General features: G+C 46.4%; 1 protein-coding gene across 8 annotated transcripts in view; it reads right to left on the minus strand.

Annotated features, from left to right (window-relative positions):
- Ank3 (ankyrin 3) overlaps positions 1-27,870 on the minus strand; it is a 312,648-nt gene that overhangs the window by 157,768 nt on the left and 127,010 nt on the right. For all 8 annotated transcript variants that reach the window (XM_045137121.1, XM_045137120.1, XM_045137119.1 and 5 more), the window contains exons 6-8: positions 24,730-24,915; positions 22,756-22,854; positions 731-829 (exon numbers count right to left, since the gene is read on the minus strand). In XM_045137121.1, the coding sequence (XP_044993056.1) occupies positions 731-829; positions 22,756-22,854; positions 24,730-24,915 (384 nt within the window). The remainder of the gene's footprint in view (positions 1-730; positions 830-22,755; positions 22,855-24,729; positions 24,916-27,870) is intronic.

Genomic DNA, 27,870 nt, shown 5'->3' on the forward strand with positions numbered 1-27,870 from the left:
CTCTTGTAGAAATATTTCAACAGACACAAGCGTGCAAATATGTCCTGGAGAGGTTGCTTTCAATTCTTCTGGACATATACTTACAAGTAATAGTCATGCTTTTAATTTCTTTTTAAAAATATTACATCTATTTATTTATCTGCAAGCAGAGAGAAAGAAAGAGAGAGAGACAGACAAAAAGAATGGGTATACCAGGGCCTTCAGCTACTACAAACTCTAGATGCATGTGGCACTTGTGCATCTGGTTTGATGTGGGGACTGGGGAATTGAACCCAGGCTGTTAGGCTTTGCTGGCAAGCATCTTAACTGCTGAGCCATCTCTCTAGCCCCACTTTTAATTTCTTGATGAATATCCATGCTGTTTCTATTGCAGCAAGGCCCTTTTAGATTCCCACCATCCACACAGGGGAGAAGATAAAGTTTTCACTATGAAAATGACCAATAGTTCAGCTTTCAATGATGTCACATAATTCTTGTATATTTAGTTCAATGAAACTGGTAGACCTGAGGCTTTGGTCCAATAATTAAAGCCAGACACTATTTAAACATGTACCAAGATGCATAAATGTGGATGGCCTCCTTAGTTGGAGGATAAATGTAGAATCATTCTCCAAGGGACTATAACTAATCAAAGAAAAATGATGCCATGTTTATCCACTTGCAGAGAGATCAGGAAAGGGTCTGTGTGTCCAGGGAACAGGACAGACATGCTCTTGGACGGCTCTCTTACCCTGGTTTTGGCATCGATTTTCGCTCCTCGGTCAAGCAACAGCTTCACCATGTTTGCGTTTCCTCTTTTGGAGGCCACATGTAAAGGCGTGATGTCATTCTGTGGAAAAACAGAAAAGCAATTCTTGGTTCAAACAGAACACTGCTTCTTCCTGAGCTTGTCCCAATGTCATCGTCACTCTTTTGCACACATTCCCGATAAGCAGCACTCTTCCCACGTCTCTCTAGAATAGCCATCTTCACCAGAGGAGACTCGGGGAAGGGTGTTCCTGAAGGGACAGGGGTGATGGACGCAGGGCCTCATGACTGCTCAACGTGACTCGACTCCCAAGAGCCAGCCAGCTTCGAATGCGTTGTCGTCTCCTGTGTTTCTCACGACACTTACACACCTGGCATTTCCAACTCACGTTACACATGCTCAGCTTCGAAATGCCTCAAATACACGATTAAAAGCAAACATCTTTCTGAGACCGTCTAAACATAAGGCTTGAGAGGAAGAGCACAGCGGCCATCAGGTGCTTCCCTCCTGGGCTCAGGGATTCTCAGCCTTCGGCTGGGCGTGAGCTTGGGGGTAAAGTGCCTGCTCAGCGTGCCTGGGTTCAAGCCTCAGCACTGACTCTCCTCACAAGTCACCCTTTTGCTGCTACCCCGACTAGTTTTCCTTGTGGAAGTGCTAAAGAGGAGGAGAAATAAATTCCCATAAATACGGTAATGCAGTCATCTTTACTAAAGATATTTCTTTACTAGCGAAGGGGTGGGGCATGAGGGCCCCACTAAGTAGGCCAGGCTGGGACTATAGGTCCCGGAGAGGTAAGGGTATGAACAAAGAAAATAAAGAAATAACAATGCTCTTATCGTCACTACGAAAGGAGAAAAAATAAAACGATATTATCACCTTTGACCCCATCTGTGCTCAAATCCTCTCATTATTTCCCAGTCGTCGCTGGTCTTCCACATTAGAAACCCTACACGTTGCGTGAGGGTGGAAGGCCCTCTGCATCTCTTCTGAGCCCCAGGGCTCCCCCACCGCACTTTTCTTTCAAGCTCATGTATTTACCGAAGCAGTTATTAATTTATCCTGAACCTTTAAAAAGTTATTTCTTTCATGAGCATGTAAGGGGAGGGGTGGCATGTCAGGGTCCCTTGCACTGCAAACAAATGCCTGCCTGACTTCACAGGAGGTTGGGGAATCGAAGCTGGACTGACAGGCTTTGCCAGCAAGCAACTTTCACCTGGAGCATCTTCCCAGCCCTCTGATAATTCATTCTGTAAAACGCTTGGCAACCTTCTTCTGACTGTTTGCATTTCTCAAGAGCAGTTTTAAAACATATCCTCTTCCTTTATCCCCCATGTCTTCAACAAACTTTTCTACTTGAAAAAGGAAATGGCACATTCTCTCACAAATGGATAGACTGTAACATCTCTTTAGTATCATTACTCTTGAGTACTAAAACAAAAATCAAGATGTATTCTCATTAATAATTAAGAATTACTTTCATTATTTTAGATGTTAGAATATAGACCAAAGATTAATTAAGTAAATAAAAGAACGAGACCTGCATTTGTCTCAGTGAAAGCACTGGAGAGAAACAGTGCACTATTAACAGGTAGGCAAACCTTGGTTCTGGTGCAGATCAAAGCCAGGGGCTTCTACATGACTTTATTGCTGACCTACATCCCTAGCTCCCAGGCAAACTTTGGGTGGGGGGCATCGGGCCTGATGTTACACTCCTCTGCTTTGCAGACCACATGGTCTCAGTCACTGGCTGTCCCCTGCTTTAGACCTGTGCTTTATGGCCCCAGGTGTCACTTGTGTGCGACAGGTCACCCAAGAGGAAACGAAGGAAATGAAGGTGGTGATGCTTTGGTTTGTCTCAACTGTGTTCTGAGCTCAGCTAGGCTGCTCTAGGCACCCAGGGCGCAGTGTGGATGAATCTAGTCTTCAGCAGGCAGGTGGAGTGCTGAGCCGGGAATCCAGGAAACCGTCCAACAGGGCTCCCATACTATCTGTCACCCCAAAACCAGGAGCTCTCCCTTGGTTGACAAGGCCTTAATTAGCCTTTATTATGACAGGTAATTTTAGTGAAAGGAAGAATGCTGTTTCTACCTTGGCTTTCTTCCATATTCTTGTACTCTCTCACATAGGAAATATGTAGACAGCAAGAACGCCTTGAGTGCTAACCCCTCGTGTTCCTGTACCCCTCTTTGTTTTTATATTCCTAAAATTCATTCAAAGAATAAGAGGATATGCAGGTCGCAGCTCCAGTTTATCTTTAGAACAACCCACTGAGCAGCATAAAAATCATTAACTGCATTTGATAAAGAAAACAAGACAGAGAACTGGTATGAAATTTGAAGATTAAGAAATAACTAATTCAGGGCAAGGTCAGGATCTGAACTCTGGCTTCCTTCACTCTCTCTGTCTCTAATAAATAATAAATTAAAAAATATTTTTAAAAAATCTTGGGCTGAAGTGATGCCTTAGCAGTTAAGGCACTTTCCTGTGAAGCCTCAGGACCCATGTTCTACTCTCCAGATCCCACGTAAGCCAGACGCACAAAGGTGAGGCAAGTGCAAGGTCACAAATACCCACTAGGTGGCACAAACATCTGGAGTTTGATTGCAGTGGCTGAGGTCCTGGTGTGCCAATTGTCTCTAAGAAAAAAAATCTTTAAAAAACATATTAAATTCTTTATATTATTAGAAAAACCTCAAGGAGGGCCAGGGCATCATGAATGCTCTAGTGACAGGATATTGACAGGCCTAATCTTGTTTCTGTAATCACAACTGCTGTGAGATCAAGAACGCAAGGACAAATGTCAGGCTCTGAAGGCCACTTTCCATTTCACTCCGCTGATAAGCACCTGAGTGAGATGTCTTGCCTCATTCACTATGTCATAGTAACTGCTCCTGACAAGTAGAAACACATCAGGAGGGATAAAGTACTTTCGGACACTCAATGGTCCTATTTACATATTTGTACCTCAGTTAATGGGACTGTCGTTTGCCCTGCTATGCGCAAGAGCAGGCACTGTTTCTGATGTGCACGCATGCTGCAACTTATCAAGTGGTCGGATGATGTTAGAGGAGGAAAGGCTTCCTTCAAGGAGCTCCTGTGGGCTGCTGGTGACCTGCCATATGCACAAGCTTGCTGGGATGTAATTTGGCCCTAACAGCCTTCAAGTCTGCAACCTCAGGTAAGAAAGCAGAGTTTGGGTGCCATAGCAGACAAAATGAGGAGAGGCCCAAACCCGAGGCCAGGATCACCTGCTGCCCTACAGCAGGCTGGGCCAGAATGAAAGACCTCTGATTCCAGCAGAGCCTGGCATGGAGTAACAAGCAGTTATAGCCCACAGCATGCTGAAGACCTCAAGAGCACGGACTATGTGAAATGGCCTGGGTCTACACATGAGGCCAGTGAGGTCTGGGCCAGCAGGGGAACTCTGCTCACCCGACTACCCGACTCCACCTCTCACCATCAAAGCCCACCTCCCCAAAAATGTACACCCATTTCTAGACAACAATTTACCACATCTCTCCTGCCCTACATATGTCACCCAGAATTCTACCTAGTGGGAGAGGCGAACTGTTCAGCATGCTGGGCAGATGGAAGTCCAGCCAAGAGATGGAATTCCTGACAGCCAAATGGCAACACCCTGGGCTCCTGAGATGCCTTCAAATAGCTGGGCAATAATCAAGAAACTGAAAGGACAAACTATCCAAACGGAAATGCAAAGTGAAAAACAGAAGGAAATAAAGAACGGACTGTTCAAGAACCATGGGACAATATAGGGCAGCTGAGAAGAGTTACATGCTCTGTTCACAATCGCCAGAGACGGACATCAACCTACGTCCATCAGCCGATGACTGGATAATGAATGTGGTACACAGACACAGTGGAACTTTATCCAATTGTAAAGAAGGAAGTTATTAACATTTCAGAGAAAATGGAAGGAACTAGAAAAAATTATGAGGAAACTCAGGCCCAGAAAGTAAAAAATCACATGCTCTTTCTCATGTGAATTCAAACCTTCAATGTTCGTATATATGTAAATAAGAGGGTTTGAGAGTGGGTATAGGCTATGAAACTGGATAGAGACCAGGAGAGCAAACAAGAGGGGTTAAGGCAGGGGTACAGAAGGTTGCTTTTAATTTGAAAGCAGAAGGAAGCTATGGTGGAGATCCGGATGGGGAAGAGAAGGGGGGAGGTTAGAGGGGGAGTAGAAAAACAAAAGCATTTTTTTGAAAAATGACATAATGATATGAAATTCTCCCTATACTAATGCTATTTTGAACATAAGAAGCTACATGTGCTGGCACTTACCTTTGGCCCCAGCACACTGGAGGCTGGGGTAAGAGGATCACCATGAATTCTCTGGGCTATAGAGTAGGTTTCAGACCAGCTTTGGACTACAGTGAGACCTTGCTTCAAAAAAAAAAAAAAAAAATCCCCCAATAAAGTCAGGTGTGGTGGTGCACGCCTTTTATCCCAGTTCTTAGGAGGAGGAGGAGGAGGAGGTAAGAGGATCGCTGTGAGTCTGGGCAGCCTGGGACTGCAAAGGGGATTCCAGGTAAGCCTGGGCTAGAGTGAGACCCTGCTTAAGAAAATAAGTTAAATAAAATCCCCTGATAATAAAATAATAAATAAAAGAGCAACACTGATGATAATGAGACAAAAGGAATATTAGAAATCTCAATGGTTAAGAATATTCTTAAAATGAAAGAATGAAGCCACAAGTCCAAGCATCCCAGGAGACACAGAGCAATGTAAAATGTACACAGCGGGCTGGAGAGATGGCTTAGTGGTTAGGGCACTTGCCTACAAAGCCAAAGGACCCATGTTTGATTCTCCAGGACCCACGTAAGTCAGATGCACAAGGGGGTGCATGAGTCTGAGGTTCATTTACAGTGGCTGGAGGCCCTAGCGCATCCATTCTCTCTCTCTCATAAATGAAAAATAAAAATAAAAAAAAGTACACAGCAGAGTGAGACACATCAAGGTGATGAACAGAAAAAATGCAAAATATTAAGGGTAGACACAGAAGAGACAATACAAGATAAGAGGAAAGTCCTGAGACAATGAGAGTACGATGCCGGACAGAAAACAGACCTAAGTAAAGAAATGAAAGGCTCTGGAAAGGGAATGGATAACTATAAGAGATAAGTCATTTAAAGCAAAAAAAAAAAAAAAAAAAAAAAAAAGGAAAAAGCTGTGTGTGGTAGCACATGCGTTTAATCCCAGCACTGGGGAGGCAGAGGTAGGAGGGTTGCCATGAATTTAAGGCCACCCTGAGAATACAGAGTGAATTCCAGCTCAGCGTGGGCCAGAGTGAGCCTGTACCTCAAAAAAAAAAAAAAAAAAAAACAACCAAAACAATAGCAACAACAACAAAAACAAGCACCCCCCCCAAAAAAAAGCCCCAACAACTACAAAACAGGTAAAAACAGAGAGTGAACTTTGGGGCTTATGCTATATACAAAGGTAAAATGATACAATTCCTCTTGGTTAGGAGGGAGGACTTACAGCTATATTGTCATCAGGCTCTCACAGTGTATGCAATTTTGGGGTCTCTGCTCCCCTGTGGGTTGGGGCTTCCAGACGTGCATGAGCACGCCCCCTAGTTATGCAGCTCCTGCGGACGGAACCTCAGTGCTCTGCGATGCCGGCGTCCGCTCACCTGCGCTGGAACTGCCCTTCACTGCCCAGTCGTCTCCGCAGTCCAGGGCCGCAGCTGGACCCTTCAGGTACCTGGAACCTAAGCTGCGCAGCCTGTTGCGCCTGCCTTCTCATGTCCTCACCTTTATCTAGATGGAGGTATGTTTTAATATTTTATCACTTTTTTTGTGTGAGAATGGCTACTGTTTTTGAGACAGGGGTCACTCTAGCCCAGGCTCACCTGGAGGTCACTCTGTAAGCCCAGGCTGCCCTCAAACTTACGGCAACCCTCCTACCTCAGCCTCTTAAGAGCAAAGGACTCAGGTGTGTGCTCCCTTACCCTGCAAGAATGCCTAAATTTTTGAAGTAGTAAGAAACCCATAAAAGATAGGCAAATGACACGTGATCTCGGAAATTTGTACCCAGGAAAATGTCTGACAGAAAATACAATATAAGAAAACACCATAACCTTCATAATCAGAAAATAAATAGGACTTTTCTTTGAAAGAAATTCAACTTAGATGATCTATTATTAATAATATGCATATATTACACAGAACTCTGGAACTTCCCATATCATTCTGCTCAGGTGACCACCATTACTAAAAGAATGTTTTTCCCTTTCTTCCTGAGGTTTTATTTCAGTGAAAGAGGACTTAGACCATCTTCTCGTCCATTCTACTTTGGCTGTGTTCATTTACTCTGTGCCATCTTTCTCCCTGAGTTCCCTGGGTAAGGAAATTTAAGCTCATACCAGCTGGCTGAGATTGACTCTGAAGGGACTAAGATGCTTCTCTGACCTCAGTCCCTTTCCGGGGGACCATGGGAACCCTCTTTGCTGAGACAAGTGGCAGCTGCCCAGGAGCAGCCCACACCCATGAGGTCAGCCTCTGATCACTGGGATCTGTTCTGCTAAGAACGATTTTCTTTTACAGATAGCCCGAGGCTGTTTATCCAGGACAGCCGATGAACTGGATGGCTCAGCGACCATTTGGATGAGCACCACCGGCCCTTCCTGTGGTTTTTTTTCAAGGGTTTAGTACTGGGGAAGGAAGGCCTCGTAGACAGTAAATGTCTGATACTCCCTTCCCACACCCCCTTGGCTAAAGCACGGGGTGGGGGGCAAGCTTGGGACCAAGCTGATTGTATGCCTCTGCCCTCAGTTATGGGGCACTCTCGGAATCCTGCATAAAATTGGTATAGTGGTTTTCAATATTAAATGATAACAGTGGTAAAATACAGACAGTGTAAAGCAGATGTCTAAACCATACAGCACGTATAGCTCATTATCCCAATGTGTCTTCACACTGCTCTACAGCCAATTCACAGAACTCTGTGAACTGAAGACTGGCACGTATGTCTAGAAGAAATTGCCCACCTGTCCAAGCCCACCCAAACAACCACTTGCCACTGCCATTCTGTTCTGGAAAGAGGCATCCCTGGGTGCTGGCCTTGTTGTGACTGGCTTATTACACAGAGCACAATTTCCTGCAGGCCCATCTAGATGGTAGCATGAGCCCATCATTCTTCACTGTCCAGAGGCTGGGTGATGGCCACCCTTTGTGTATCTCACATTCTGCTCACCCACTCACCCATCACTGGCCACCTGGGTCTCCTCCGCCTCTTTCTTGGCTATTATGAATAATGCTGCTATGAGTCAGGTATCTCTGGATCCTGCTCTCGTGTGGGGGCATGAGGGGTGAATATCTAGAAGTGCAATCAACAGGCCACATGATAATATTGCTAAGGAGACACGAAACTGTTTTCAGTGTGGCCGTGTGATTTCACATTCCCGTCAACGGTGTATGAGAGCTCTGAGGCCTCTAAATCCTCTCTAATGCTGGGCATTTTTTTTGCCATGTTAGTGGGAATTTAACATATCCTTCTTGGATTTTCATGTTTTGGAGACAGAGTCTCATGCTATAGCCTAGTCTCACCTAGAACTCAAAATGGAGCACAGGCATGTCCTGTGAGACACACCTGCTCTCATTTCATCTCCACAACAATCCATGAAGTAGATGCTATGAACTCAGATTCACAGGCTAACAAAGCAAGGCTGGAAGGGGTCAGAGGTCACACAGCTAGAGAAGGTCAGAGCTGAGATTGGGACCTGAGGGGTTTCACCCCGTGAACTGTATTGGATTTTCACAGTGGATTATCAGAAAAGATATCCCAGTAGCATCTCCTTCACATGGTCAAACTTTACTTCGAGCTCAGAATCCAATCCAATAGCAGACTCTATGCCTAAGGCACTGCTGGGAAATGATTCCCAACCAAAAGGAGTCAACATATTCAAAGGCAGGGAGAAACACCAGCGTGCGACACTGAGGAATCCATTTTAGGTAAGAACCTATGGCTTTCTTTCGTGTGTCACCAACGGCGTCACTCCTAATCTCATAAGAAAGCAGACTGCCACCTGTGTTAGAGGAACAAAAGCTGCAGTCAGGTGTGGCCACTCATGCCTGTCTTCCCAGCACTTGGAACACTGATGCAGGAGGACTGCTTTGAGTTCCAGTTCAGCCTGGTCAATTGAGTGAGACCCTGTCTCAAAACAACCCAAACACTTAGCACCACTGTGAGCCAAACCAAAGCAAATCAGAAACACACCTTCCCATACAAAGAACGCACGGGGCCTTTCCTGCTTAAGAAATGCCTATGAACAGAAAAGTGCAGCAACTGAACTCACAAATCATTTAAAATTAAGTTAAAATCAACTTGCTTTGTTCATACATCAAGGAAAGTTATTTCATGCTTTTTTAAGCCATTGGAAGTGAACCTGGGCTGGGGAGATGGCCCACAGGGTAAGAGTACTTACGGCGCAAGCATGAGGGCCTGGTTCACCCCAAGCTTCATTCCCCAGCACCCACAAACAGCTGAGTGTGGCTACGCATGCCTGCAACTCCAGTCCTATGGAGAGCAGAGAGTGGCTGGGGCTCAGTGGTCAGCCAGTCTGACTGAAAAACTGGCAGCTCTGGGTTCACGAGAGACTCCAACTCAAGGAAGCACGTGGATGAGCGACAGAGGACACGTGAAGTATTCTCCTCTGGTTAAGTGCCTCTGTGCGTGTGTGCGTGCACACACACACACACTCTACACACGTCAAAAAGGGTAACTTGGCCTAAAGATACTAGATATCCCATGGTGTTTTTAGTGAATGCTAAAATTTCAAAAATAAATTCCACTCATTTTTCTAACATTCCTCCACTCAAAATCTAACACTCCCAGGGGCACCGCAGTGGCAAGTCTCCCTCATTACATCATCGCTGCTCACACATTTGGAGCTTCTTTCTGGGGGGCATTTCTTTCCCCTCTAGATGGTAATTCATCTCTCGAGGGCTCAGCTAACCGGAAAGTTTCTCTCGTATCCTTCCTCGCTTTGGTCTCCTGGGAAACCGGATGCTCACTCAAGTTTTAAACACATCTCTGGACGCAAACAACAGCCCAGGTATAAGCTCCTTAATGAGACATGGCTTGGAAATGGCGGCACAGAGAAGCAGCCTGCCTCATCCGTGGGCAGAGCCCTGGTGCCAAGGAGCACAGATGCTCACCCGGCAAGGGAACCCAGCTACTCCCACAGGCCAAAGCTCCATCCTCACTGGGCTCTGTGTCCACCCACCAACTCTCCCTCCAGCTTAGTGGACACCCCTGTTCTGAAGGTCAGGCTCTGAGGCACACACCATGAGTGAGCAGGCCTGGATTCACATCTGGGTCCACCACTTTACCCCCAGTAGCGCCTGGACAAGTGACTCCATGGGGAATGTCTACTTGCTCCGCTGTTAAAAGAAAAAAAAAAAAAGCTCCATCCTATGCACTTTGTAAGGTGTTAAATACAACATAAGCTTAAGTTTCTGTTAAGGTGCTATAGACTGAAAATAATGGTTACAAGTAAAGAGTTTTGTAAGGTTTCTAGGATGTGGCTTAGTGTAATTTACAGAGAAAGATTCCCCAGCCCAGCCTTGGTGAGGATTCCTGAATCCTGCATCACTGAAGGATCATGTGAAGAGCTTGTTAAGAACCTGGGTTATTCTGGGGCTGGGGAAGTAAGTGAGTAGGTAAAGGGCTTGCCCTGCAAGTGGGAAGACCTGAGATTGATCCCCCAAACCCATGTAAGAATGCCAGGTGTGGGGCACACACTAGTTATCCCAGCACCTGTGAGGCAGAGGTGGGCAGGTCCCTCGGGCTCACTGGCCAGCCGTTCTAGCCTACATGGCAAGTTCTAGGCCGCCGAGAAGCCTTGTGGTGGATGGCCTGGGAATGACACCCGAGGTTGTCCTCTGCCTCAAATGCACATGCATGCGTACGCACACATTGGGAAAGTAAGAATGTGGATCGCAAGTCCTCACCCTGTCTTTCATGGGTCAGAACCAGAGGAAAACTGGCCAAGGGAAGCTCTGACTCAAACTATTAGAAAATTTGTTTTTCATTTTGGAGTCACCGAGCCACATTCCTTGAATAAACAAAAGCTTGCCTTATATTTCTTGATAAAAATATATGACCCATGTCAGTCATAAGGTCAGTTTCCCTCTCTCTGACAGAAAGCTGTTAAAAGCCATTCTGCATGCAGTTCAATGGGAGAGAGAGAAATCACCAGTGAAGATACTCAACAGTGGACACTGCAAGCCTTATATTTGGCCGGCTAGGCCAAATGAGCCAATGGATGCAATAGTGGCACATCTGTCATGGTGGAAACCAACTGCCCTCTAACTGGACTGGAGGCCCACTCCATGGGAGGGAATACATCCCTGATACTGAAAACTTAAAACAGGGATAATCATGAGCCCTAGGGGTGTAACATCTGCTGCTGTCTGGAAAAATATATATACTATGCTTATCAAACTGTCCAATAAGCACTTCTCTTAACGTTCATACCCTTATGTTAATTCTACTCTCACTTTTGGTAGAGAATCTTCTCTTTTCAGACGGCAATGATCTTGAGATGACTCAGAAGGCATCATGGTGCTGGAAAGAAGTGACAGGAGTGCTCAGCACTGCAATATCTCTATCACATCTTCCAAGGCCCAGGGTCCATTGTGGAAGAGGTGGCAGAAAAAATGTAAGAGCCAAAGGAAGGGTAGGACTCCTTATAACATGCCACGCCCCCACCCGACACAAAATGGCCTGGATATCCATGACCTCACAGTGCCTGACACTACCTACACAAGACCATCATAATAGGAGGAAAAGATCATGACATCAAAATAGAAGAGAGACTGATTGAGATGGGGAGGGAATATGATAGAGAATGGAGTTTCAAAGGGAAAAGTGGGAGGAGGAAGGGCATTAACATGGGATATTTTTTATAAACATGGAAGTTGTTAATAAAAAATTTGAAAAGAAAAAAATAAAAATGCATTTATTTATTTGAGAAAGAGAGAAGGGGGAAAGGAGAGAGAAAACAAATGGGGGGCACCACAACCTCCTGCCACTGCAAACAAACTCCAGATGCATGTGCTAGTTTGCGTGCCTGGCTGCACGTGGGTGCTGTGGAATCCGACCCAGGCTTTCAGGCCTTACAAGTAAGTGGCTCTATCCTTGAGCAGTCACTGCAGCCCCATTTCTTAATCTTTTAAGCAGAGTGATAGTCCCCTTCAACCTCGAGCTAGTTAATGGCTCTGAGTGCACAATGTTAAGCAGGGAAGCAAAATGCCAGAGGCGGCCATGCCACTCCTCACCAGGTCCTTTCCCCAGTGAGAGTGGAGATGGCAAAGGCCTCCGCCTGAGCCCGTTTCCCCTTCACACACCTCACAGTGGCACGAAACTGCGCAGCCGTCACTCTGCTTGCCTCTCCATGGAGGGACCAGCAATGATTCCCACGTGGTCACACTGTCCCTCCCAAGCCCCTGCCCCACTCGTGTCTAGATTCCGTCTCCTTCCTTTGTCCCTTCAGTGTTGGCCTCTGGTGCTGTGTGCTAAGCATGTCTCCACCACAGGGCTGCTCCGTTGCTGGGCGTCTGTCAGTCGGCCCAGCTCCCCTGCATACTGTCCAGCTAGTCCACACTGCTCTTTTCTGAGGGTGCTTTCTTGGAACCTCCTACTTCAATGCGGGGACCCAGCAATGACCAGTCATGCACCAGGAAGCACTCACCCAGTGCCGCCCTTTGGTTTTTTACCAAGTCCCCACCTCTGCCCCCTCCTCGATCTTATTCAAACCACCACAGGAAGGGTGGCAGTGGCCGCTTCCCGCCTGCCCACCCACACTGGCACAATGCTCACCGAGGGGACCAGAGCACATTGTACTGCCTGGGGCGAGTGAGTGCTGGAAATGTTCCGGAATGTTCAGCAGAAGGTCAGGCCAGGGCACGCAGCTCTGTGCTGCCATCTGCACTCACTGGAGGGCATGGAAACTCTACAGCTGATAAATAATTCCTTTTGTCAAGTGCAAATGAATACAGCCAAGCTCTGCTAACTCTCTGCCTTAATAGAATTTTGTTTCACATACTTTCAAAACTGGATTTATTCAGGTCAATGAAAAATGCTCTGAGAGCATCAATGTTGCAGTAGGCTTGCAGGAAGCAGGACTCAAAGTCAAGGGGAAAAATTGTTTTTAAAAAGGGAAAGAAACATGTACCTTCGGATTTCTGTGCTTTCTTTGATTCACACCAGACTTTGTCCTGTCCCAATCAATGACATCTTAATAAACCTCCTAAAAGTTTCCCTCACGCCAACCTACATTACTTCAAGCACTGTCCCTCACACATTCTGGGAAGTGACATTTCTGAAGACTCCCAGAAGGGCCGCAGAGAGCTACCACCAATTCTGCCCTTTGGACACGTGACATGCTCTTGTGGGGGGGGGGGTGCCTGTCTTACAGTGAGCGGTTCTCCTTCTGAGGAAAGTAAAAGCAATGTCAGAAAGATGTCAGTAGCTCATGACTCATGGCGTTGGTCATGTATCATATGAGTCATGTCCATGGACAATTTCCTTTAGTTGCCATAATGGCACCATGAATCTGGTGGGCACATGTATGGATGGGAACCTGGAAGCGTGGCCCAGAGCATGCAGGGTAAGGAGTAAGACCCCCGTGGGAGTCCAGCAGTGAGACTTTGACGTGATCTACTTTGCCACTAAACACTCGGTGCTCTGTTGTGGACAGAGAGCAGGAAGCCAGAGGGCACTTCCATCACTAACTGGCATCTCCCTACCAGCTGTTATGAAAATTTCAGGCCAAATTCGCTGGGGTGGCACATGCCTGGAATCCCAGCTCTTGAGAGGTTGAGGCAGGAGGATCATAAGTCTGAAGTCAGCTTGGAATATCTAGTGAGCGTTAAAAAAAAAAAAAAGCTGGCATGGTGGTGCACACCTTTAATCCCAATACTTGGGAGGCAGAGGGAGGGGGATCAATGTGAGTTCTAGGCCAGCCTGAGACTACACGGTGAATTCTAGATGTACCTGGGCTAGTGTGAGACCCTACCTCAAAAAAGAAAGGGGAAGGCAATGAGGGGATCCCCCCAGACCACAGTAGTGGTCAATGCAACAGCAAGGGAGCACAGACCCCTCAGGGTCCAGTGCCTGCTCCTCTCCTTGCTCCACACGACACCATTCGGAAACCTCAGCTCTTCAGGTGAGGAGCAGCTCAGATCGCAAGCCACCCGCGAAGGTACCAAGGAAATTCAAATACGCAAAGGAATCAGAGACAAATACATTTCTCTAAAACATATCAACATTCTCCACAGATGTAAAATTTAGAGAATTAAGCAAAAGTAAACAAATAAATAAGATTGTAATGGCACACAGGCTTTGAGAGCAAGTATATACAAAGGCAAATTCTCTGCCTGCCTTGCAACAACTTACTGGTTTTATTCCTTCCAAGATCAGATGTAACCATCACCATGGCAACAAGCTCCTGGTAGATGTAGCAGCCACATGGGGTGGTTATTTCCTACAACTCACATTCCTTGCTAACATTCTCAAACCCCATTTTCATTCTAAAAGGGGTTTACTTAACCCACTTTCTTTTTTTTTAAATTAATTATTTATTTATTTGAGAGAGACAGACACAGAGAGAAAGACAGATAGAGGGGGAGAGAGAGAGAATGGGCGAGCCAGGGCTTCCAGCCTATGCAAACGAACTCCAGATGCGTGCGCCCCCTTGTGCATCTGGCTAACGTGGGACCTGGGGAACCGAGCCTCGAACCGGGGTCCTTAGGCTTCACAGGCAAGCGCTTAATGACTAAACCATCTCTCCAGCCCCCCACTTTCTTAAAAAAAGTCTGTCTTTAGTGTGGATGAGCCTATATTAGTAGATAAACCTAATTACTTTAGGAATATGTTTATAAACATGCAAATAAAAAATACGACAGAACTGTTAGAATGGCTTATTATTTTATTTCTTCTGTTTTTATTTATTTTTTTAAATCAGCTAGCAGGGATATGGTGGCACATACCTCTAACCCCAGCACTCAGGAGGCAGGGGTAGGAGGATTGCCATGAGTTTGAGACCAACCTGAGACTATATAGTAAATTCCAGGTCAGCCTGGGCTTGAGCAAAACCCTACCTCAAAAACCAAACCAAACAAAAACCCAACTGCATAATAAGAGAAAAACATATCGTAAGCACATGCTTAGAAAATTATGTGTCAAAGTCAGTAATGTCCTTGAAGAAAGCTAGTGCCCTTCCATGCACTCCTGAAGGTCGTCTTAATTGTGCCTTTGGGAAAGCCTGGGACCCTGATGCCAACATCCTGAATTGCCAAGGCTTGGCAGCAGCCTCTCTGCCAAGGTCTACACAGTAACAGGTCTCCAAGTTTTTCTCAGATTCCCTTGCCCTTCAGCACCCGAATCCACCACTTGGATATAGTGCATGGGTGTCAGATTCTCCAGGCTCTTAACATTCTCAAATGCTCAAGAATCCAGCACAAGTTCCCTTCTCCCTCAATGTAGCTGATTTTCATTTGGAAGGCAGATCCTTGGCCCAGAGAAGGCTCAGGATAAAGGAACAAGAATGAATCAGAAAGGATTGGCACTTGCGAAGCAGGTCTGCCAAGATGCAATGGACAAGGAGGCCTACAAGTGAGGAGTTCACTACTGAATTTCTTAGTTTGCATGGAATCTCTGGCGGGGCCAGATGTTGTGTTATATACTCCTTGGATTCCAAAATATGTAAGATGACATAGATTTTACCTTGAGGAATTCAAGGTCTTGGGTTTGAGGGGAAGAATAGGATGCGGGAGAGAGCTTCACAAGGTTGTTGAGTACGAAGGCCCAACAGAGAGAGATAGGGAGAGCTGTGGGTGAAGGGTTTGCCATACAAGCATGAGGCCCCGAGCTCAGATCTCTACCAGCTACAGACAAGGTGCTGTGGTGTGTGCTGGAATCCCCACGGTAGGAGGTGGACACAGGAGGATCTCTAGGGCTTGCTGGCCAGCTGGTTTAGCTGAATGGATGAGCAGCCAGAGTTCCTGTTTCAAAAATAAGGTGGAGAGTGATTAAGGAGGACATCAGATATTCACCTCTGGCTTCTGCATGCAAACCACTCGAAAACAAACAAACAAAAAAGGATAACATAGAAGGACTTCTTAAATGCTTAATTGCAGCTTTGAAATCATTACTAGGGATTCTAATTGCAGAAGAAAGGAAGGGTGTGACATTTGCTGAGCACTTATCTTTGAAGAGGGAGGCTTGTTGCTTTCTACACTTCTGTCTAGTTGAGAATGCTGCCGAACATTCTGGCAACTGCTGGAATGCCAAGGGTGCCCATCATGGCAGGCAGATCACGGGCTCTTCAGTCTCACAGCTACATCCCGCCTCAGTGCTTACCGAGGAGTAAGGATGGACTAAATGACGACCTCTCCTCAGAAACTCTCCACCTAAGAAACACGTTCGCTGTGGCTGGCAAGGCCTTCACTGGAAGGCTGAGCAGATCAGGGTCATGCTGGAGTCACCAGCACAGAGCCAAGCATGAGGAGATGCCAGGAAAGCCAAGAGAACCAGAGGGGGCAGCCCTCGCTAAGTGAACGATGCCCACTGGCCTTCCAGGGGCTTCCACGGCAAACTGAGTGTGCAGAAGGGGTAACATCAGAGAGGTGCTGGGGCGAAGGAGGGCAAGTGGGAGCACACCACAGCGCTCACAGCGCAGCGACAAGCCCCTTCCTAGGAGGGCAAGCCACCTCTGCAGGTGACTGCCACCGAAGGGAAGGCAGGTCTATGGTGGATGGGCCCCTTGGCACAAAAACCTTTGATGAACCATTACTCAAAAGTGTTAGACATCTGTGTCACTTACTGTATATAACACTTCCCCGGGCAGGAATACAGCATATGAAATGCTCTTGAACATGGAGACCCGAGTTTTCTATCCTGTCTAAATTGAAATGAGCAGCCACTCCTGAGTGGGTCCGGCATACAGACGGTTGAGGTACAGAAGAAACAGTCACCTCTCCCCCGAGGCAATTAAAAAACTACAGAAATCATATGGAGGATTCTCAAAAACCCCAAAGTAGATCTAGCGAATGACCTGACTATGTCGCTCCTCGGTACTTACCTACGGGTTTATGTCGGCATGTGCCCGTCCACGCACGTGTCCCGCAGCACAGTTCACAAGAGCCGGGTTACGAGACAAACCCAGCTATCGGCAGAGGAAGGATAAAGGGAGTGTGGAATATACACACAACGGGGATATTTTTCCCATCCATAAAGAACAAAATTATGTCATTTGCAGGAAAATAGTTACACTGGGAATAATCACATCAAGTGAATTAGGTCAGCCTCAGAAAGCCCCCCAAAATATCGCATGATTTTTTTTCTCATTTGTGCTTCCTATATTTCATACAGATAAGTAAATGTGTGTGTGTGTGTGTGTGTGTGTGTGTGTGTGTGTGTGTGATGAGGGTAGCAGTAAACCTTCCAGGGAAACGGGGGGTCTAGTGAGAGGAGAGAAGAGGGCTGTGAGGTGGAAGGATAAAGCACCTTATGAACTCCTGTAAAAATGTCCAGTACATGTGAACAACCCAGCACTGCCTACAATGACTATAGGCCAATGAAAGAACAAGAGAGGCCTTGGACTGTGGCAAGGACAGGCTGGTTAAGAAGGTTGCTCCCAGTGGGAAGGAAGACAGGCTGCAGCACGGGCCCTTGGGAACTTTGAGGGAGGTTCCAGAAGGATCCAGGATGGGGTTAGAGCCCTCGGGCTGTGGGGATATAGTTTCTGAGGTGGCATTATGGCCTAGATGTAGTTGGGCTTTGGGGAACTAAGGCAGAGGCTGTGGTACATCTTACCCCCCTGGTGCCTGGGCTACCAGAACACCGAGCACTCTGCTGTTGTAACAGCAGCACTAAGAGCCCAGTCGGGTCACTAAGGGACCACCAAGCGCGAGCGCTCTCCTGACAGAAAAACCTGTGACCCCTTCAAGTCGCGCTGGGCGCTCTGCTGCCCACCATGGACAGCAGCAGGCCGAGTGCCTGGCCAGTCACTAAGGGACCGTCGGAGCCCAGGTGGCCGAGTGCCTGGCCAGTCACTAAGGGACCGTCGGAGCCCAGGTGGCCTAGCGTTGGTCATACACGCAGAGTATGCGGGTTACTTAAGCAACCGGAGTCTTCAAGTCTAGCGCGTAAGAGATGCTGTATTGTTGCTGAGCATAAGAAAGTAAAACTCCAGGTCACATTTCCCGACAGACGTCTTGCTCATGCATGTGAGGCCGGCCCTGGCCTTCTGCTTGGACAGAACACACATCTGACACTTTTCCACCAATAGGTTAAGTAGTTCTAGGATCTAAAAATACCGCTCTCACCTCATTCCCAAATTAAAATCTCTTAAATTAAAGGAAGGTTTTATATGATTTTACTGAGTTCCACATGGCCCAGCCCCTGTTAAAGCACCATTTAAACATCGGAAGTCTGAGGAAAACCTATTAACAGCCATGTTAGTTAGGCATCGATCTGTGGCCCATATACCAGTGCCATCATACACGAGATCCTCATAAAATAAAGCTAAGGACCTGGTCACACTCTCTTAGCTGTCCTGGGCAACTGGCCTTTGCAGGAGCACACAGATGACATGAGGCTGTCTAGTGGTCTTCTGTGCATGATACGTGAAGATATCAGCGTAACTGGGCTGCAGAGATGGCTTAGCAGTTAAGGCACTTGCCTGCAAAGCCTAAGAACCCAGGTTTAATTTCCCTGTACCCATGTAAGCCAGATACACAAGGTGGGGCATGTGTCTGGACTTCGTTTACAGTGGCTTGAGGCACCTGGTATGCCCATTTTCTGTCTGTATCTGCCTCTTTCTGTCTCTCTCTAATAAATAAAATATTAAATTTTTTTTTATAAAACAGTGTAACTCAATGTTTGTAAGAGGACTCAGCTGCTAAAAATCATTTCTGTTTCATGTATAAAAATTGTTTTGATGGGGCTGGAGAGATGGCTCAGGGGTTAATGGCACTTGCTTACAAAGCTTAGCAGCCTGAGTTTGATTCCCCACTGCCCACATAAAACCAGATATGTGTGTTATTGTTTGTTTGCAGTGGCAAGAGGCCCTGGTGTGTCTATATGCACACACAGTTTTTCTAATAAATATATAAGAATATTTTTTAAAAAGAATTTTTTTCCTGTGGACAACTGTGAGACTGGTTTTGTGAAGCAGTGAAAACTGGCTTTGGGGTACAGTAGATCAGTGGTAGAGTACTGGTCTAGCATTCACAAGGCTCTGCGTTTGATCACTAGAACTATACCAAAACATATATGTATGTGTATGTGTATGTGTGTATAGATATATATATCAAAACATATGTGTGTGTGTGTGTGTGTATATATATATATATATATATATATATATATATGTATATATATATATGTATATATATATATATATATATATGTATATATATATATATATATGTATATATATATATATATATATATATATATCAGACACATATATATTCCATGCTTTCCTTTCTGTATATATTAAAGCTTTTGAGCCCACATTTAGTACATGTTTTATTTCTTGGCTGCTTAATAACACATTCTTCTACAATTTAATTCCCTTCAGAAACAAATCCTTTCAGAGGTCAAACCATAAAGTACTAAACAGCAAGAAAAATACTTAATGCATTTTTTTTTCAAAATAGGAAAATGAATAGTATATAAAAGAAAGATCAGTGAAACCAAATGTGGGATAAGTGGTCTCTGAGCCAGAGACATCTTTTCTACCTATTGAAATTGCCAGGAAACTTGACAGATATTGACATGATATGACTTGGCCTTTGGTCCCCTTGGTGCCTCAATGCTCCTTGCTACAATGATCATCAGTAGTGGTTGTGCTGTGTCTTACAGGTTCTTCCCAAGACAGGAGGCAGTTTTGGACAGCAGAAACTGTGCCTGGGTTTATACGTGTGAGCCCCACCTCGGAGCTTAGTCTCAGTTCAGGCTGGGCCATGCCAGCACTGCATTGCAGGGTTCAGCAGTTCCTGCATCAACTCCTTGTAGGGCATTCGGGAAGCTGAGCAGGTCCACTCCAAGGACAAACCAGACAGCAGTGCTGAACATGTCATCTGAGGTAGCTGACGTGTACAAAGTCACGGTGCAAAAATCAAGAGTGAGATACCCGAAGTCTGGGTGGGGAGCGTTAATAGATGAGTTCTAAAACTGCTCCTGGGGGTTTCTGTCTACCACGGCTGGGATCCGCCTTCTCGCTGCAAAGGCAGCAGGGCCACACCAAGAGGGAGGGAACGTGATGGCTTCTGCTGTGTAGTTACACTGAGGTCATTCCTGCCTCACACCTGCTTTTGGAGAACACTCACTGCGTGCAGAAAATGACTGCCGAGGAACGGCCCTGCTCTCTTCGCCAGCAGGGAGCCACTGTCTGGGTCCCACCCTCAATCAGTCCTCAGTGCTGGCTGACAGAGGCCAGCCGGGCGGCGTCTACCTTCCTTGGGTGTCTCAATCCCGTGAGAAAGGTGACCGCAGCTCCAGCGCTGGCTGCCTGTTCAGTAACTCACCTCCAGCCACCTCAGCCCTGCCATTTATGGTCACAGGTGACAGCCAGTCCTCAGTCAATGAGGCCTCAAGACCTTCCCTTCCTTGCTCTGGATGGGGAGAGCTCGTGAGCTATCTGCACCGCCCTGTGTCACCTTAGTGCCACTTGCTTCTTTCCAGGGGAACCGTGACCTAGAAAGACCGAGCTGAGGCTGGCTGTGGAGGCCTCTGCCGTGTGAAAGGACGGATGACAGATGGCTGGAGACAGAGCTGCCGCGGGTTTGAAATGGAAAGTGGGAAAGCTTTCCAAAGAGTCCTCGGATACCCGACAGCAGCCACCCTTCACCAGCAGCAAGAGAGCAGGCAGCAGTATTTTACACCACTCTCGGTGACGTATGCCAGCTCAACACCATGGGCGTGAAGCTGCCATTCACTTTGAACAAAGGTGAAGTGTTTTTTTTTTTTTTTTGTGATTATCACAGTTACTGTGTTTTCTTTTGTGTGTATGTGTGTGATGTGCACACATGCATGCAGGTGTGTTTGGATGAGCACTCAAGCACGTGCCTGCGTGCGCATGTGGAGGCCAGAGAGTGTTATCAGGTATCGTTCTCAGTTTATAGTCACCTCACTTTTTTTCATAAAGTCTCTTGTTGAACCCAGAGCTCACCCATTCAGTTAGACTAGCTAGCCAGTGAGTGTAGGTATCTCTCTGTCTCTACCTTCCCACTGCTGAGGTTGCAGGTGCATGCCACCATGCCTGGCATTTTTATGTGGGAGTGGGGATCAAGCTCGGGGCCCTGTGCTTGTATGGCAGGCACTTTATCCACTGAGACGATATCTCCTCCAGGCCCATGTCCTTTTATAAAACATTATTTGAGAGAAAAAGGGAAAGGAAGAGACATAGAAACAGGGAGAGAATGGGTGTACCAGGGCCTCTTGCCACTGCAAATGAACTCTAGACACATGTGCCACTTTGTGCATCTGGCTTTATGTGGGTGCTGGAGAACTGAACCTGGGCCATTATGCAAGTAAGTGCCTTTAACAGCTAAGCCATCTCTCCAGCCACCCCCACCCATCCCTGTTTTAATGAAAATGGATGCTTTGGGGTTGCTTGGAGGAGTGAGAAATATAGGCATCTTTGCTCTTCATTGTCTCACGAATTTCCCATGTCTACTTATCTTCAAGGGCATTGGAAAATTCCTGAACAACAGCATTAAGATAAAACACCATCCTAACATGAATTTTCCAAATGTCCTAATCAGAAGATGTGATTTAATGATATTTTCATTATGCTGTGAATGACAGAAATGAAGCCATAAGAATACATCTAGACTCATCCTTTGGTTTCAACATCTCCACGTCCTATTTATGCTTGGTTTAAAAGAGTGCTGACAGAAGCCTTCAGGACCCCACAGTGACCACTGTTAATGCCACTGAGGAGGGCCCTCAGTGGAATGGGGTGGGAGGAGAAGAGCTATACCAGCACAATCTTTCAAAAAAGAAAACTTAATTTTAAAAATGTATAATAGAGTTTAATGTAACTTATAAATTTTATTTAATACATGAGAAAAAAACCAGAGCTTAAGTTTGTCCTTCAGAATCAATCAATGTTAGTCTCAGATCAGCTCCATGGAGAGGCGAGAACTGAATGGCACCTCACACCAGTGCAGGTTTGAGCAAGCTGGTGAGAGTAGAGAATGAAGGCCTCTCCCATGATGCATTCTGTGCTCTTACTAACATTTCCAGAACTAAGTGACTGTAAGAGGAAAAGATTAACAAACTTCTTCAAGTTGCGTAAGCCAGAAGCTTCACAATCCTCGGGCCAAACTCCTGCCCGTCCGGTGTCTCCAAGCCTGGCATCAAGCAGGGGTGCTTTACACTCCTCTTCCTCTTAAGATCAGTGAATAGAGTGCTTAGCCTGGTGCCTCCCGCTCAGTAGCTCTGGCATTACTTTTACCACTGTGCCACCACTATCTGTCCTGGCCTTACGCCCCACCTCAGTATCCTGTGCCTCTCCCCGAGGGGTGCAGCAGAAAGAGCCCCTTGCGCATGGAGGTCAGGATAGTGGTACTGCTGCTCCCCATGACGGCGTGCCCAGGACTTGCTAACAGCTTGCTACCATGACTTGCTCATAGCGAGGCGATATCACCCTGTTATGGCCAATATTTAGTGTCACAGTTCCTATTCAAATAGGAAATTCCAAACACAAGGAGACATGTTTCGTCTCAGCAACCCGAAGGCAACCAACACAGTTACCCTTCCCACCTGGTGCCCTTGATCTTGGTTTACCATTCCTGCCAGGGAACAGGGATGTTTACAGAAAAGCAGAGGGACAGAGAGTCACAGATACAGTGACCAGAAGGTTACGAGGTCACGCGACCCAGCATCCTCCTGACACTGGAAAAGGAGAGAGCACAATAATTTCTAACACTCTGAAGACGAGACGCGCGGCTGTTCCTTACCCGTGCGGTAAAGTCCACTGCAGCTGCTCGGTTTAGCAGCAATGTGGCGACGTTGATGTTCCCGTAGTGAGCGGCTATGTGGAGCGGGGTGAAGCCACTCTGCGAAGAAAACACAGCAGACGCTCAAGTGATTCCTGCTGGCTCCGTCCTGCCAGGTTCATCTCCTAGCCCTGCCCGAATGACAGTGAGGAAGCAAAATACACTAGGGTCCACTTTCCCTTCTGGAGTAGGTATGGGTCAGCACCAATAGCTCTTGGGGCCTCCAGCAAGCCCACTCGGAGGCAGAGGGTGGGCCAGGGGATGTCCAAGGATGGCCGTGGAGCAACTTTAGCCACCCAGTCACAGAATTTACAGAACTGAACATTTCACGAGGTGAAAACAGTGACCAAAGCAAAAAACCTGTCATAGCTCCTAGCTTGATAGCTGTATAGGTATTATCACTAAGAACAGAATTGGTTATTGAAACTCTTGACCTGGATTCAATTAGTTTCTATATTCAATATAGATTCAGATTAACCAATAGTAAGTTTCAATTTTCAGGACTCAAGAAATTTTTGAGGGGACAGAGGTATTAACATAAAGTTGATTTTATACAAGGGACAGTCACATTCCATGGAACATCTAAAAGTTGATATCTTACTAGCAAATGTCTATTCAATGACACAAATTTCTGGCTGCTTTTATACAGAGGTCATTTTACTTCCTTAAAAATACTAAACATGCAATTTTCACTTAGCTCCCCCAAAGTCTGAAACCTTAGATGGAAGAAGTGACGCATTTCTAACTTGTTAGCAAGCTCCTTAGCCATGCTAGCCGGCACTGCCTCTCGTGGAAGGTGGGTCAGAATGCACGGTTCTGAGTAGCTATTCTTCTGTTGACACCTTGGAGGGTAAGTGTCATGCAGAACCCTAAAGACTCCGTCTCAGGGGTGGGGAGTAAATGACAGGGGTGTCTGCAGCTTGAAGTATAGCTGTTAAGCATCTGAAATACCCCAACACTTCACTTCTGTCACAACACTCTTAGGTTTCCAGGGTTCCTAAATCTCCCTCTCAAAGGACAAGTTTCAGCTGCAGAAAGCCCTGGCCATGGAACTGTCTGCTCTGGCACATGCTCCCTCGGGGTCGGGGCGGGGCCGGGGGGCAGGGCGAAAAGCAGGTGTCTAGCCTACAGAAGGCAAGGCAGAGAAGGGACGGGAATGAAGCGGCAGGGGCTCAGAGATGGGAAGCAGTGGAGCAGAGCTGGCCCATACAGAGACGTAGACACAGATATATATATATAGATCTACCTCGGTTGTTCTATTCACCACCATCTAGGTTAACACATTTGGAAGCGAAGAGGAGGAAAAAATGAACGGTTAGTTCGCTCTCAGTGACATGGACTGCAGAAAGCTCATGGCAGCTAAAGGACGGTGACGGAAGCTACGATGCAAGCAGGGCAGAGGGAGAAAGGCAGACGGGACGAGGGACACACGACAGCTCGGTCTGTCCACTGCCACATTTCCTTCACACAGGCCTCCATGGAAGACGCGTCAAGACAGTGGGAATTCTGGGCTGTGGCTCTTTTCTTCCCTTGGGGCAGGGTCTGCGTGGCCGATCTGCCTTCCCTGCACTGCCTATCAGCTGGCATCATGAGCCAGTGGATTCATGTAGTCGCCCTTAGCATCCTGTCACGTTGCAGCCTGACGTGTGAACTGCACTAGTCAGTATATGCCATGCAACATGAAAAGAAAAACTGTCACTTGCATGTGAAGCCCATTTCTCTCAATGTGGCCTCCCTTTCAGTGTGCATCAGGCAACCACAGCCACCTAGGGAGGGAGGCCTTCCCTCGGCTGGCCCGCACACACACTGGCACTCCTTTCAGCGGGGTTCAGGTTTCTGCCCTAGCTTGCCGAGAGGGAGGCGGGGTGTTGTGGGAGGCCGCACGCCTAATGAGGGGCGGCTGCGGGAAAGGCCCGTGCTGCGCCCTGGCCTCACCTTGGACTCGATGTCCGCGTTGTTGTCATTCTGCAGGAGCAGAGCGGCGGCTTTCGTGTCATCTTTCCGGGCAGCGATGTGAAGAGCTGGAAGACGGACTTTTCCCTTCGTGTCATTTTCTAGCAGGAGTGAGACGACTTGGTCATGACCTTGTTGCAAGGCTACTGCCAACGGTGTGAAGCCATCCTGCAAATCAGAGGACAGGTCAACACCCGCCCCGAAGGATATTTTCTTTTGATTCGGTATCAAATCAGGAGGCAAAAGGAAGGACAGGTATCAATTTTAGGTTAGGGTTTTAGGTCTCACAGCAAATTTCCAAGCATGTGCATGGGAAATAACAGTTATGTGTTTATGTATGCATATATGCTCAAACGAAAAATAAGAAATTTCTACTAAGTGTATGAGTTCTTCCCTTGTTAAAAAGTAATGCTTGCCAGACGTGGTGTCACACGCCTTTAACCCCAGCACTTGGGATGCAGAGGTTAGAGGATTGCCATGAGTTCGAGGCCACCCTGAGACTACATAGTTTATTCCAGGTCAGCCTGGGCTAGAGCAAGACCCTACCTTGAAAAAAAAATAACACTTTACACACACTGGAAAAATTTAAAAACACACAAAAGTATTATGTTAAAAAGAAAGTTAGTTTAAAAACTTTAAAAAATGAATAAATAAAATACTGCCACAGTGTCAGTAAATATAAAATCATTTCGATGAAACATTATATGTCAAGTTAAATCTAGGTAAAATCTTCAAAAGAGCTTATTAAATAAGGCATACTGTTTTCTACTGGTATTTTAAAGGTGGGTCACATGTTCATGACCCTGTTGCCTAGCCCCCTGTCTGTTAATGAACCACAGCCACCAGTGCCCTAGTATCAGGGATTCTCATTTCTCTGACCAGTGAGGGAAGATGACGCTGTACTCATGTAAGACTTGGCTCTTATTTTTATCCTGCTTGCATTTCATCCTATATGGCTGAATGCTAATTGTATATATTTATGGGGCAAAAAGTAATGCTATGATTTGTACACATAACGGGGAATGATGGAATCAAGTTAATTAACGTCTATACCTTTTTGTGTTAATTTGAAATTTATTCTTCCAGTAATTTTGAGCTATGCTGTACACTGCTAACTCCCGTTTTTACCACGCCGCATAAGACAGTTCCGCTTACCCTTATTTTTCCTGAAACTTTATGCCCTTTGCCCAACATCCCAGTGTTATCTTCATTGTGAGCCCTGGGGAGCCAACATCCCAGCCTCTGCTTCCAGAAATTTGGTTAAGATGTGCACTTGCTGTACATACGCACAGGCATGCATACACTGCACGTTCCGTGTCTTTCTCTGAGGTCCCTGGGCCGCGCAGAGGAAGTGGCTCCAGCACTGCCTGCCTCTGGGGCTGGGGTGGCTCTGCTCAGTAGGACACACAGAGCCAGGTCAAACATCCCGTGATTGGCGCGTACCCTAATTCTACAGTGTTTGATCATGATTCACTCCAAAGAACATTTGGACATAATTTTTACTAGAGCAGTGGGCAAGGAAATTACTCATCATTTTGCTGTGGCCGTCACTGTTTCATCTCTGTGGCGTTCTTAGGGAAACATACGGAGGGCTGTTCCAAAGGACCCTCCACAAGGGTGAAGAACAGATCCTGGTTCCTCCAGTAGTAATGTCTTGTTGGTTTTCCCAAAGCACCACTTTGATCACCATTCTCTCCCCCTTGCTGGAGCACAGGTAAATGTCCCCACAATTTATGACTGAACGGCAACCAGGCACTCGTATTCAAGGATTGAAAATTATTGGCCCCACCTACATAGGGAACCCTATTGCATTTAGTCTTCTCCCCAGTGAATCCTTTCTGTGAGTTTCTCTACTAACCGTGGGTGTGCACAGGGATCCCTACTGTGGCATCTCTACTTGGGGTATTTCCCTGTTCTAAAATGTCCTCCTCCTCCCTGCACTCACTTCCAACCTACACCCCGCTTCCAGATCCAGCCACCTGCATCTCTCAACTCTGCTACCCAAGGAGAGCTAGAAAGAAAAGGACACTTCCCGAGGCTTTCATCAAATCAAGCAGAACCAAGCTGTTGCCCAGACAAAACTACAGGTTCACCTTTAAGGACATGCAGCCCAGAATACAATTAATCTTCTGAGAAAAGTAGTGTATGTAAGTGTCGACACAGTATCCCATCTTCTAAAACACTGCTGTACACCATGTGTCATTATACATATTACGTGTGCAAATATGGATGAATAAGTGCTATTTCCACAGAAAACTTACAGTAACTTTTATTTTTCTTGTGACATACTTTTGCAACAAAAACAGAGCTAGGGACTGAGCCCAAGGTCAACTGTATGTCTAGTAGGCACTTTGCCATTGAGCTATGTCTCCATCTCTACCCCCTATGCATTTAAGATATTTATTTAGGGGTTGGAGAAATTGCTTAATGGGTAAGGTGTTTGCCTGTGAAGCCTAAGGAACCAGGTTGTATTCCTCAGTACCCACATAAACCAGATGTACAAGGTGGCACATGTGTCTGGAATTCATTTGCAGTAGCTAGAGGTCCTGGTGTGCCCATTCTCTATCTGCCTCTTTCTCTCTCTCTCAAACAATACATGAAATTAAAAAAAAAATTTCCGGGCATGGTGGCACATGCCTTTAATCCCAGCACTTAGGAGGCAGAGGTAGGAAGGTTGCCATGAGTTTGAGGTCACCCTAAGACTACACAGTTAATTCCAGGTCAGCCTTGACCAGAGTGAGACACTACCTTGAAAAACCAAATATATATATTTTATTTATTTATTTATTTTGAGAAAGAAACAGAGGGGAGAGAATGGGTTTGCTAGGGCCTTCTACCACTGCAAAAGAACTCCAGACGCACAAACCACTTTGTGCATCTAGCTTTCTGTGTGTACTGGGGGACTGAACCCTGGCCATCAGGCTTTGCAAGCAAGTGCCCTTAACCACTAAGCAATCTCTTCTGCCCAATGCATTTTTAAAGATAAGTGACAATAGGGAAATTGTGCATGAGTCATTAGCTTTAAAAATTCAAGCAAGGGGCTACAGAGATGGCTTAGCAGTTAAGGCCTTTGCCTGCAAAGCCAAAGGATCCCGGTTTGACTCTCCAGGACCCACATAAGCC

This window comes from Jaculus jaculus, chromosome 18 (genome assembly GCF_020740685.1).
Source record: "Jaculus jaculus isolate mJacJac1 chromosome 18, mJacJac1.mat.Y.cur, whole genome shotgun sequence".
Taxonomy (NCBI): Eukaryota; Metazoa; Chordata; class Mammalia; order Rodentia; family Dipodidae; genus Jaculus; species Jaculus jaculus.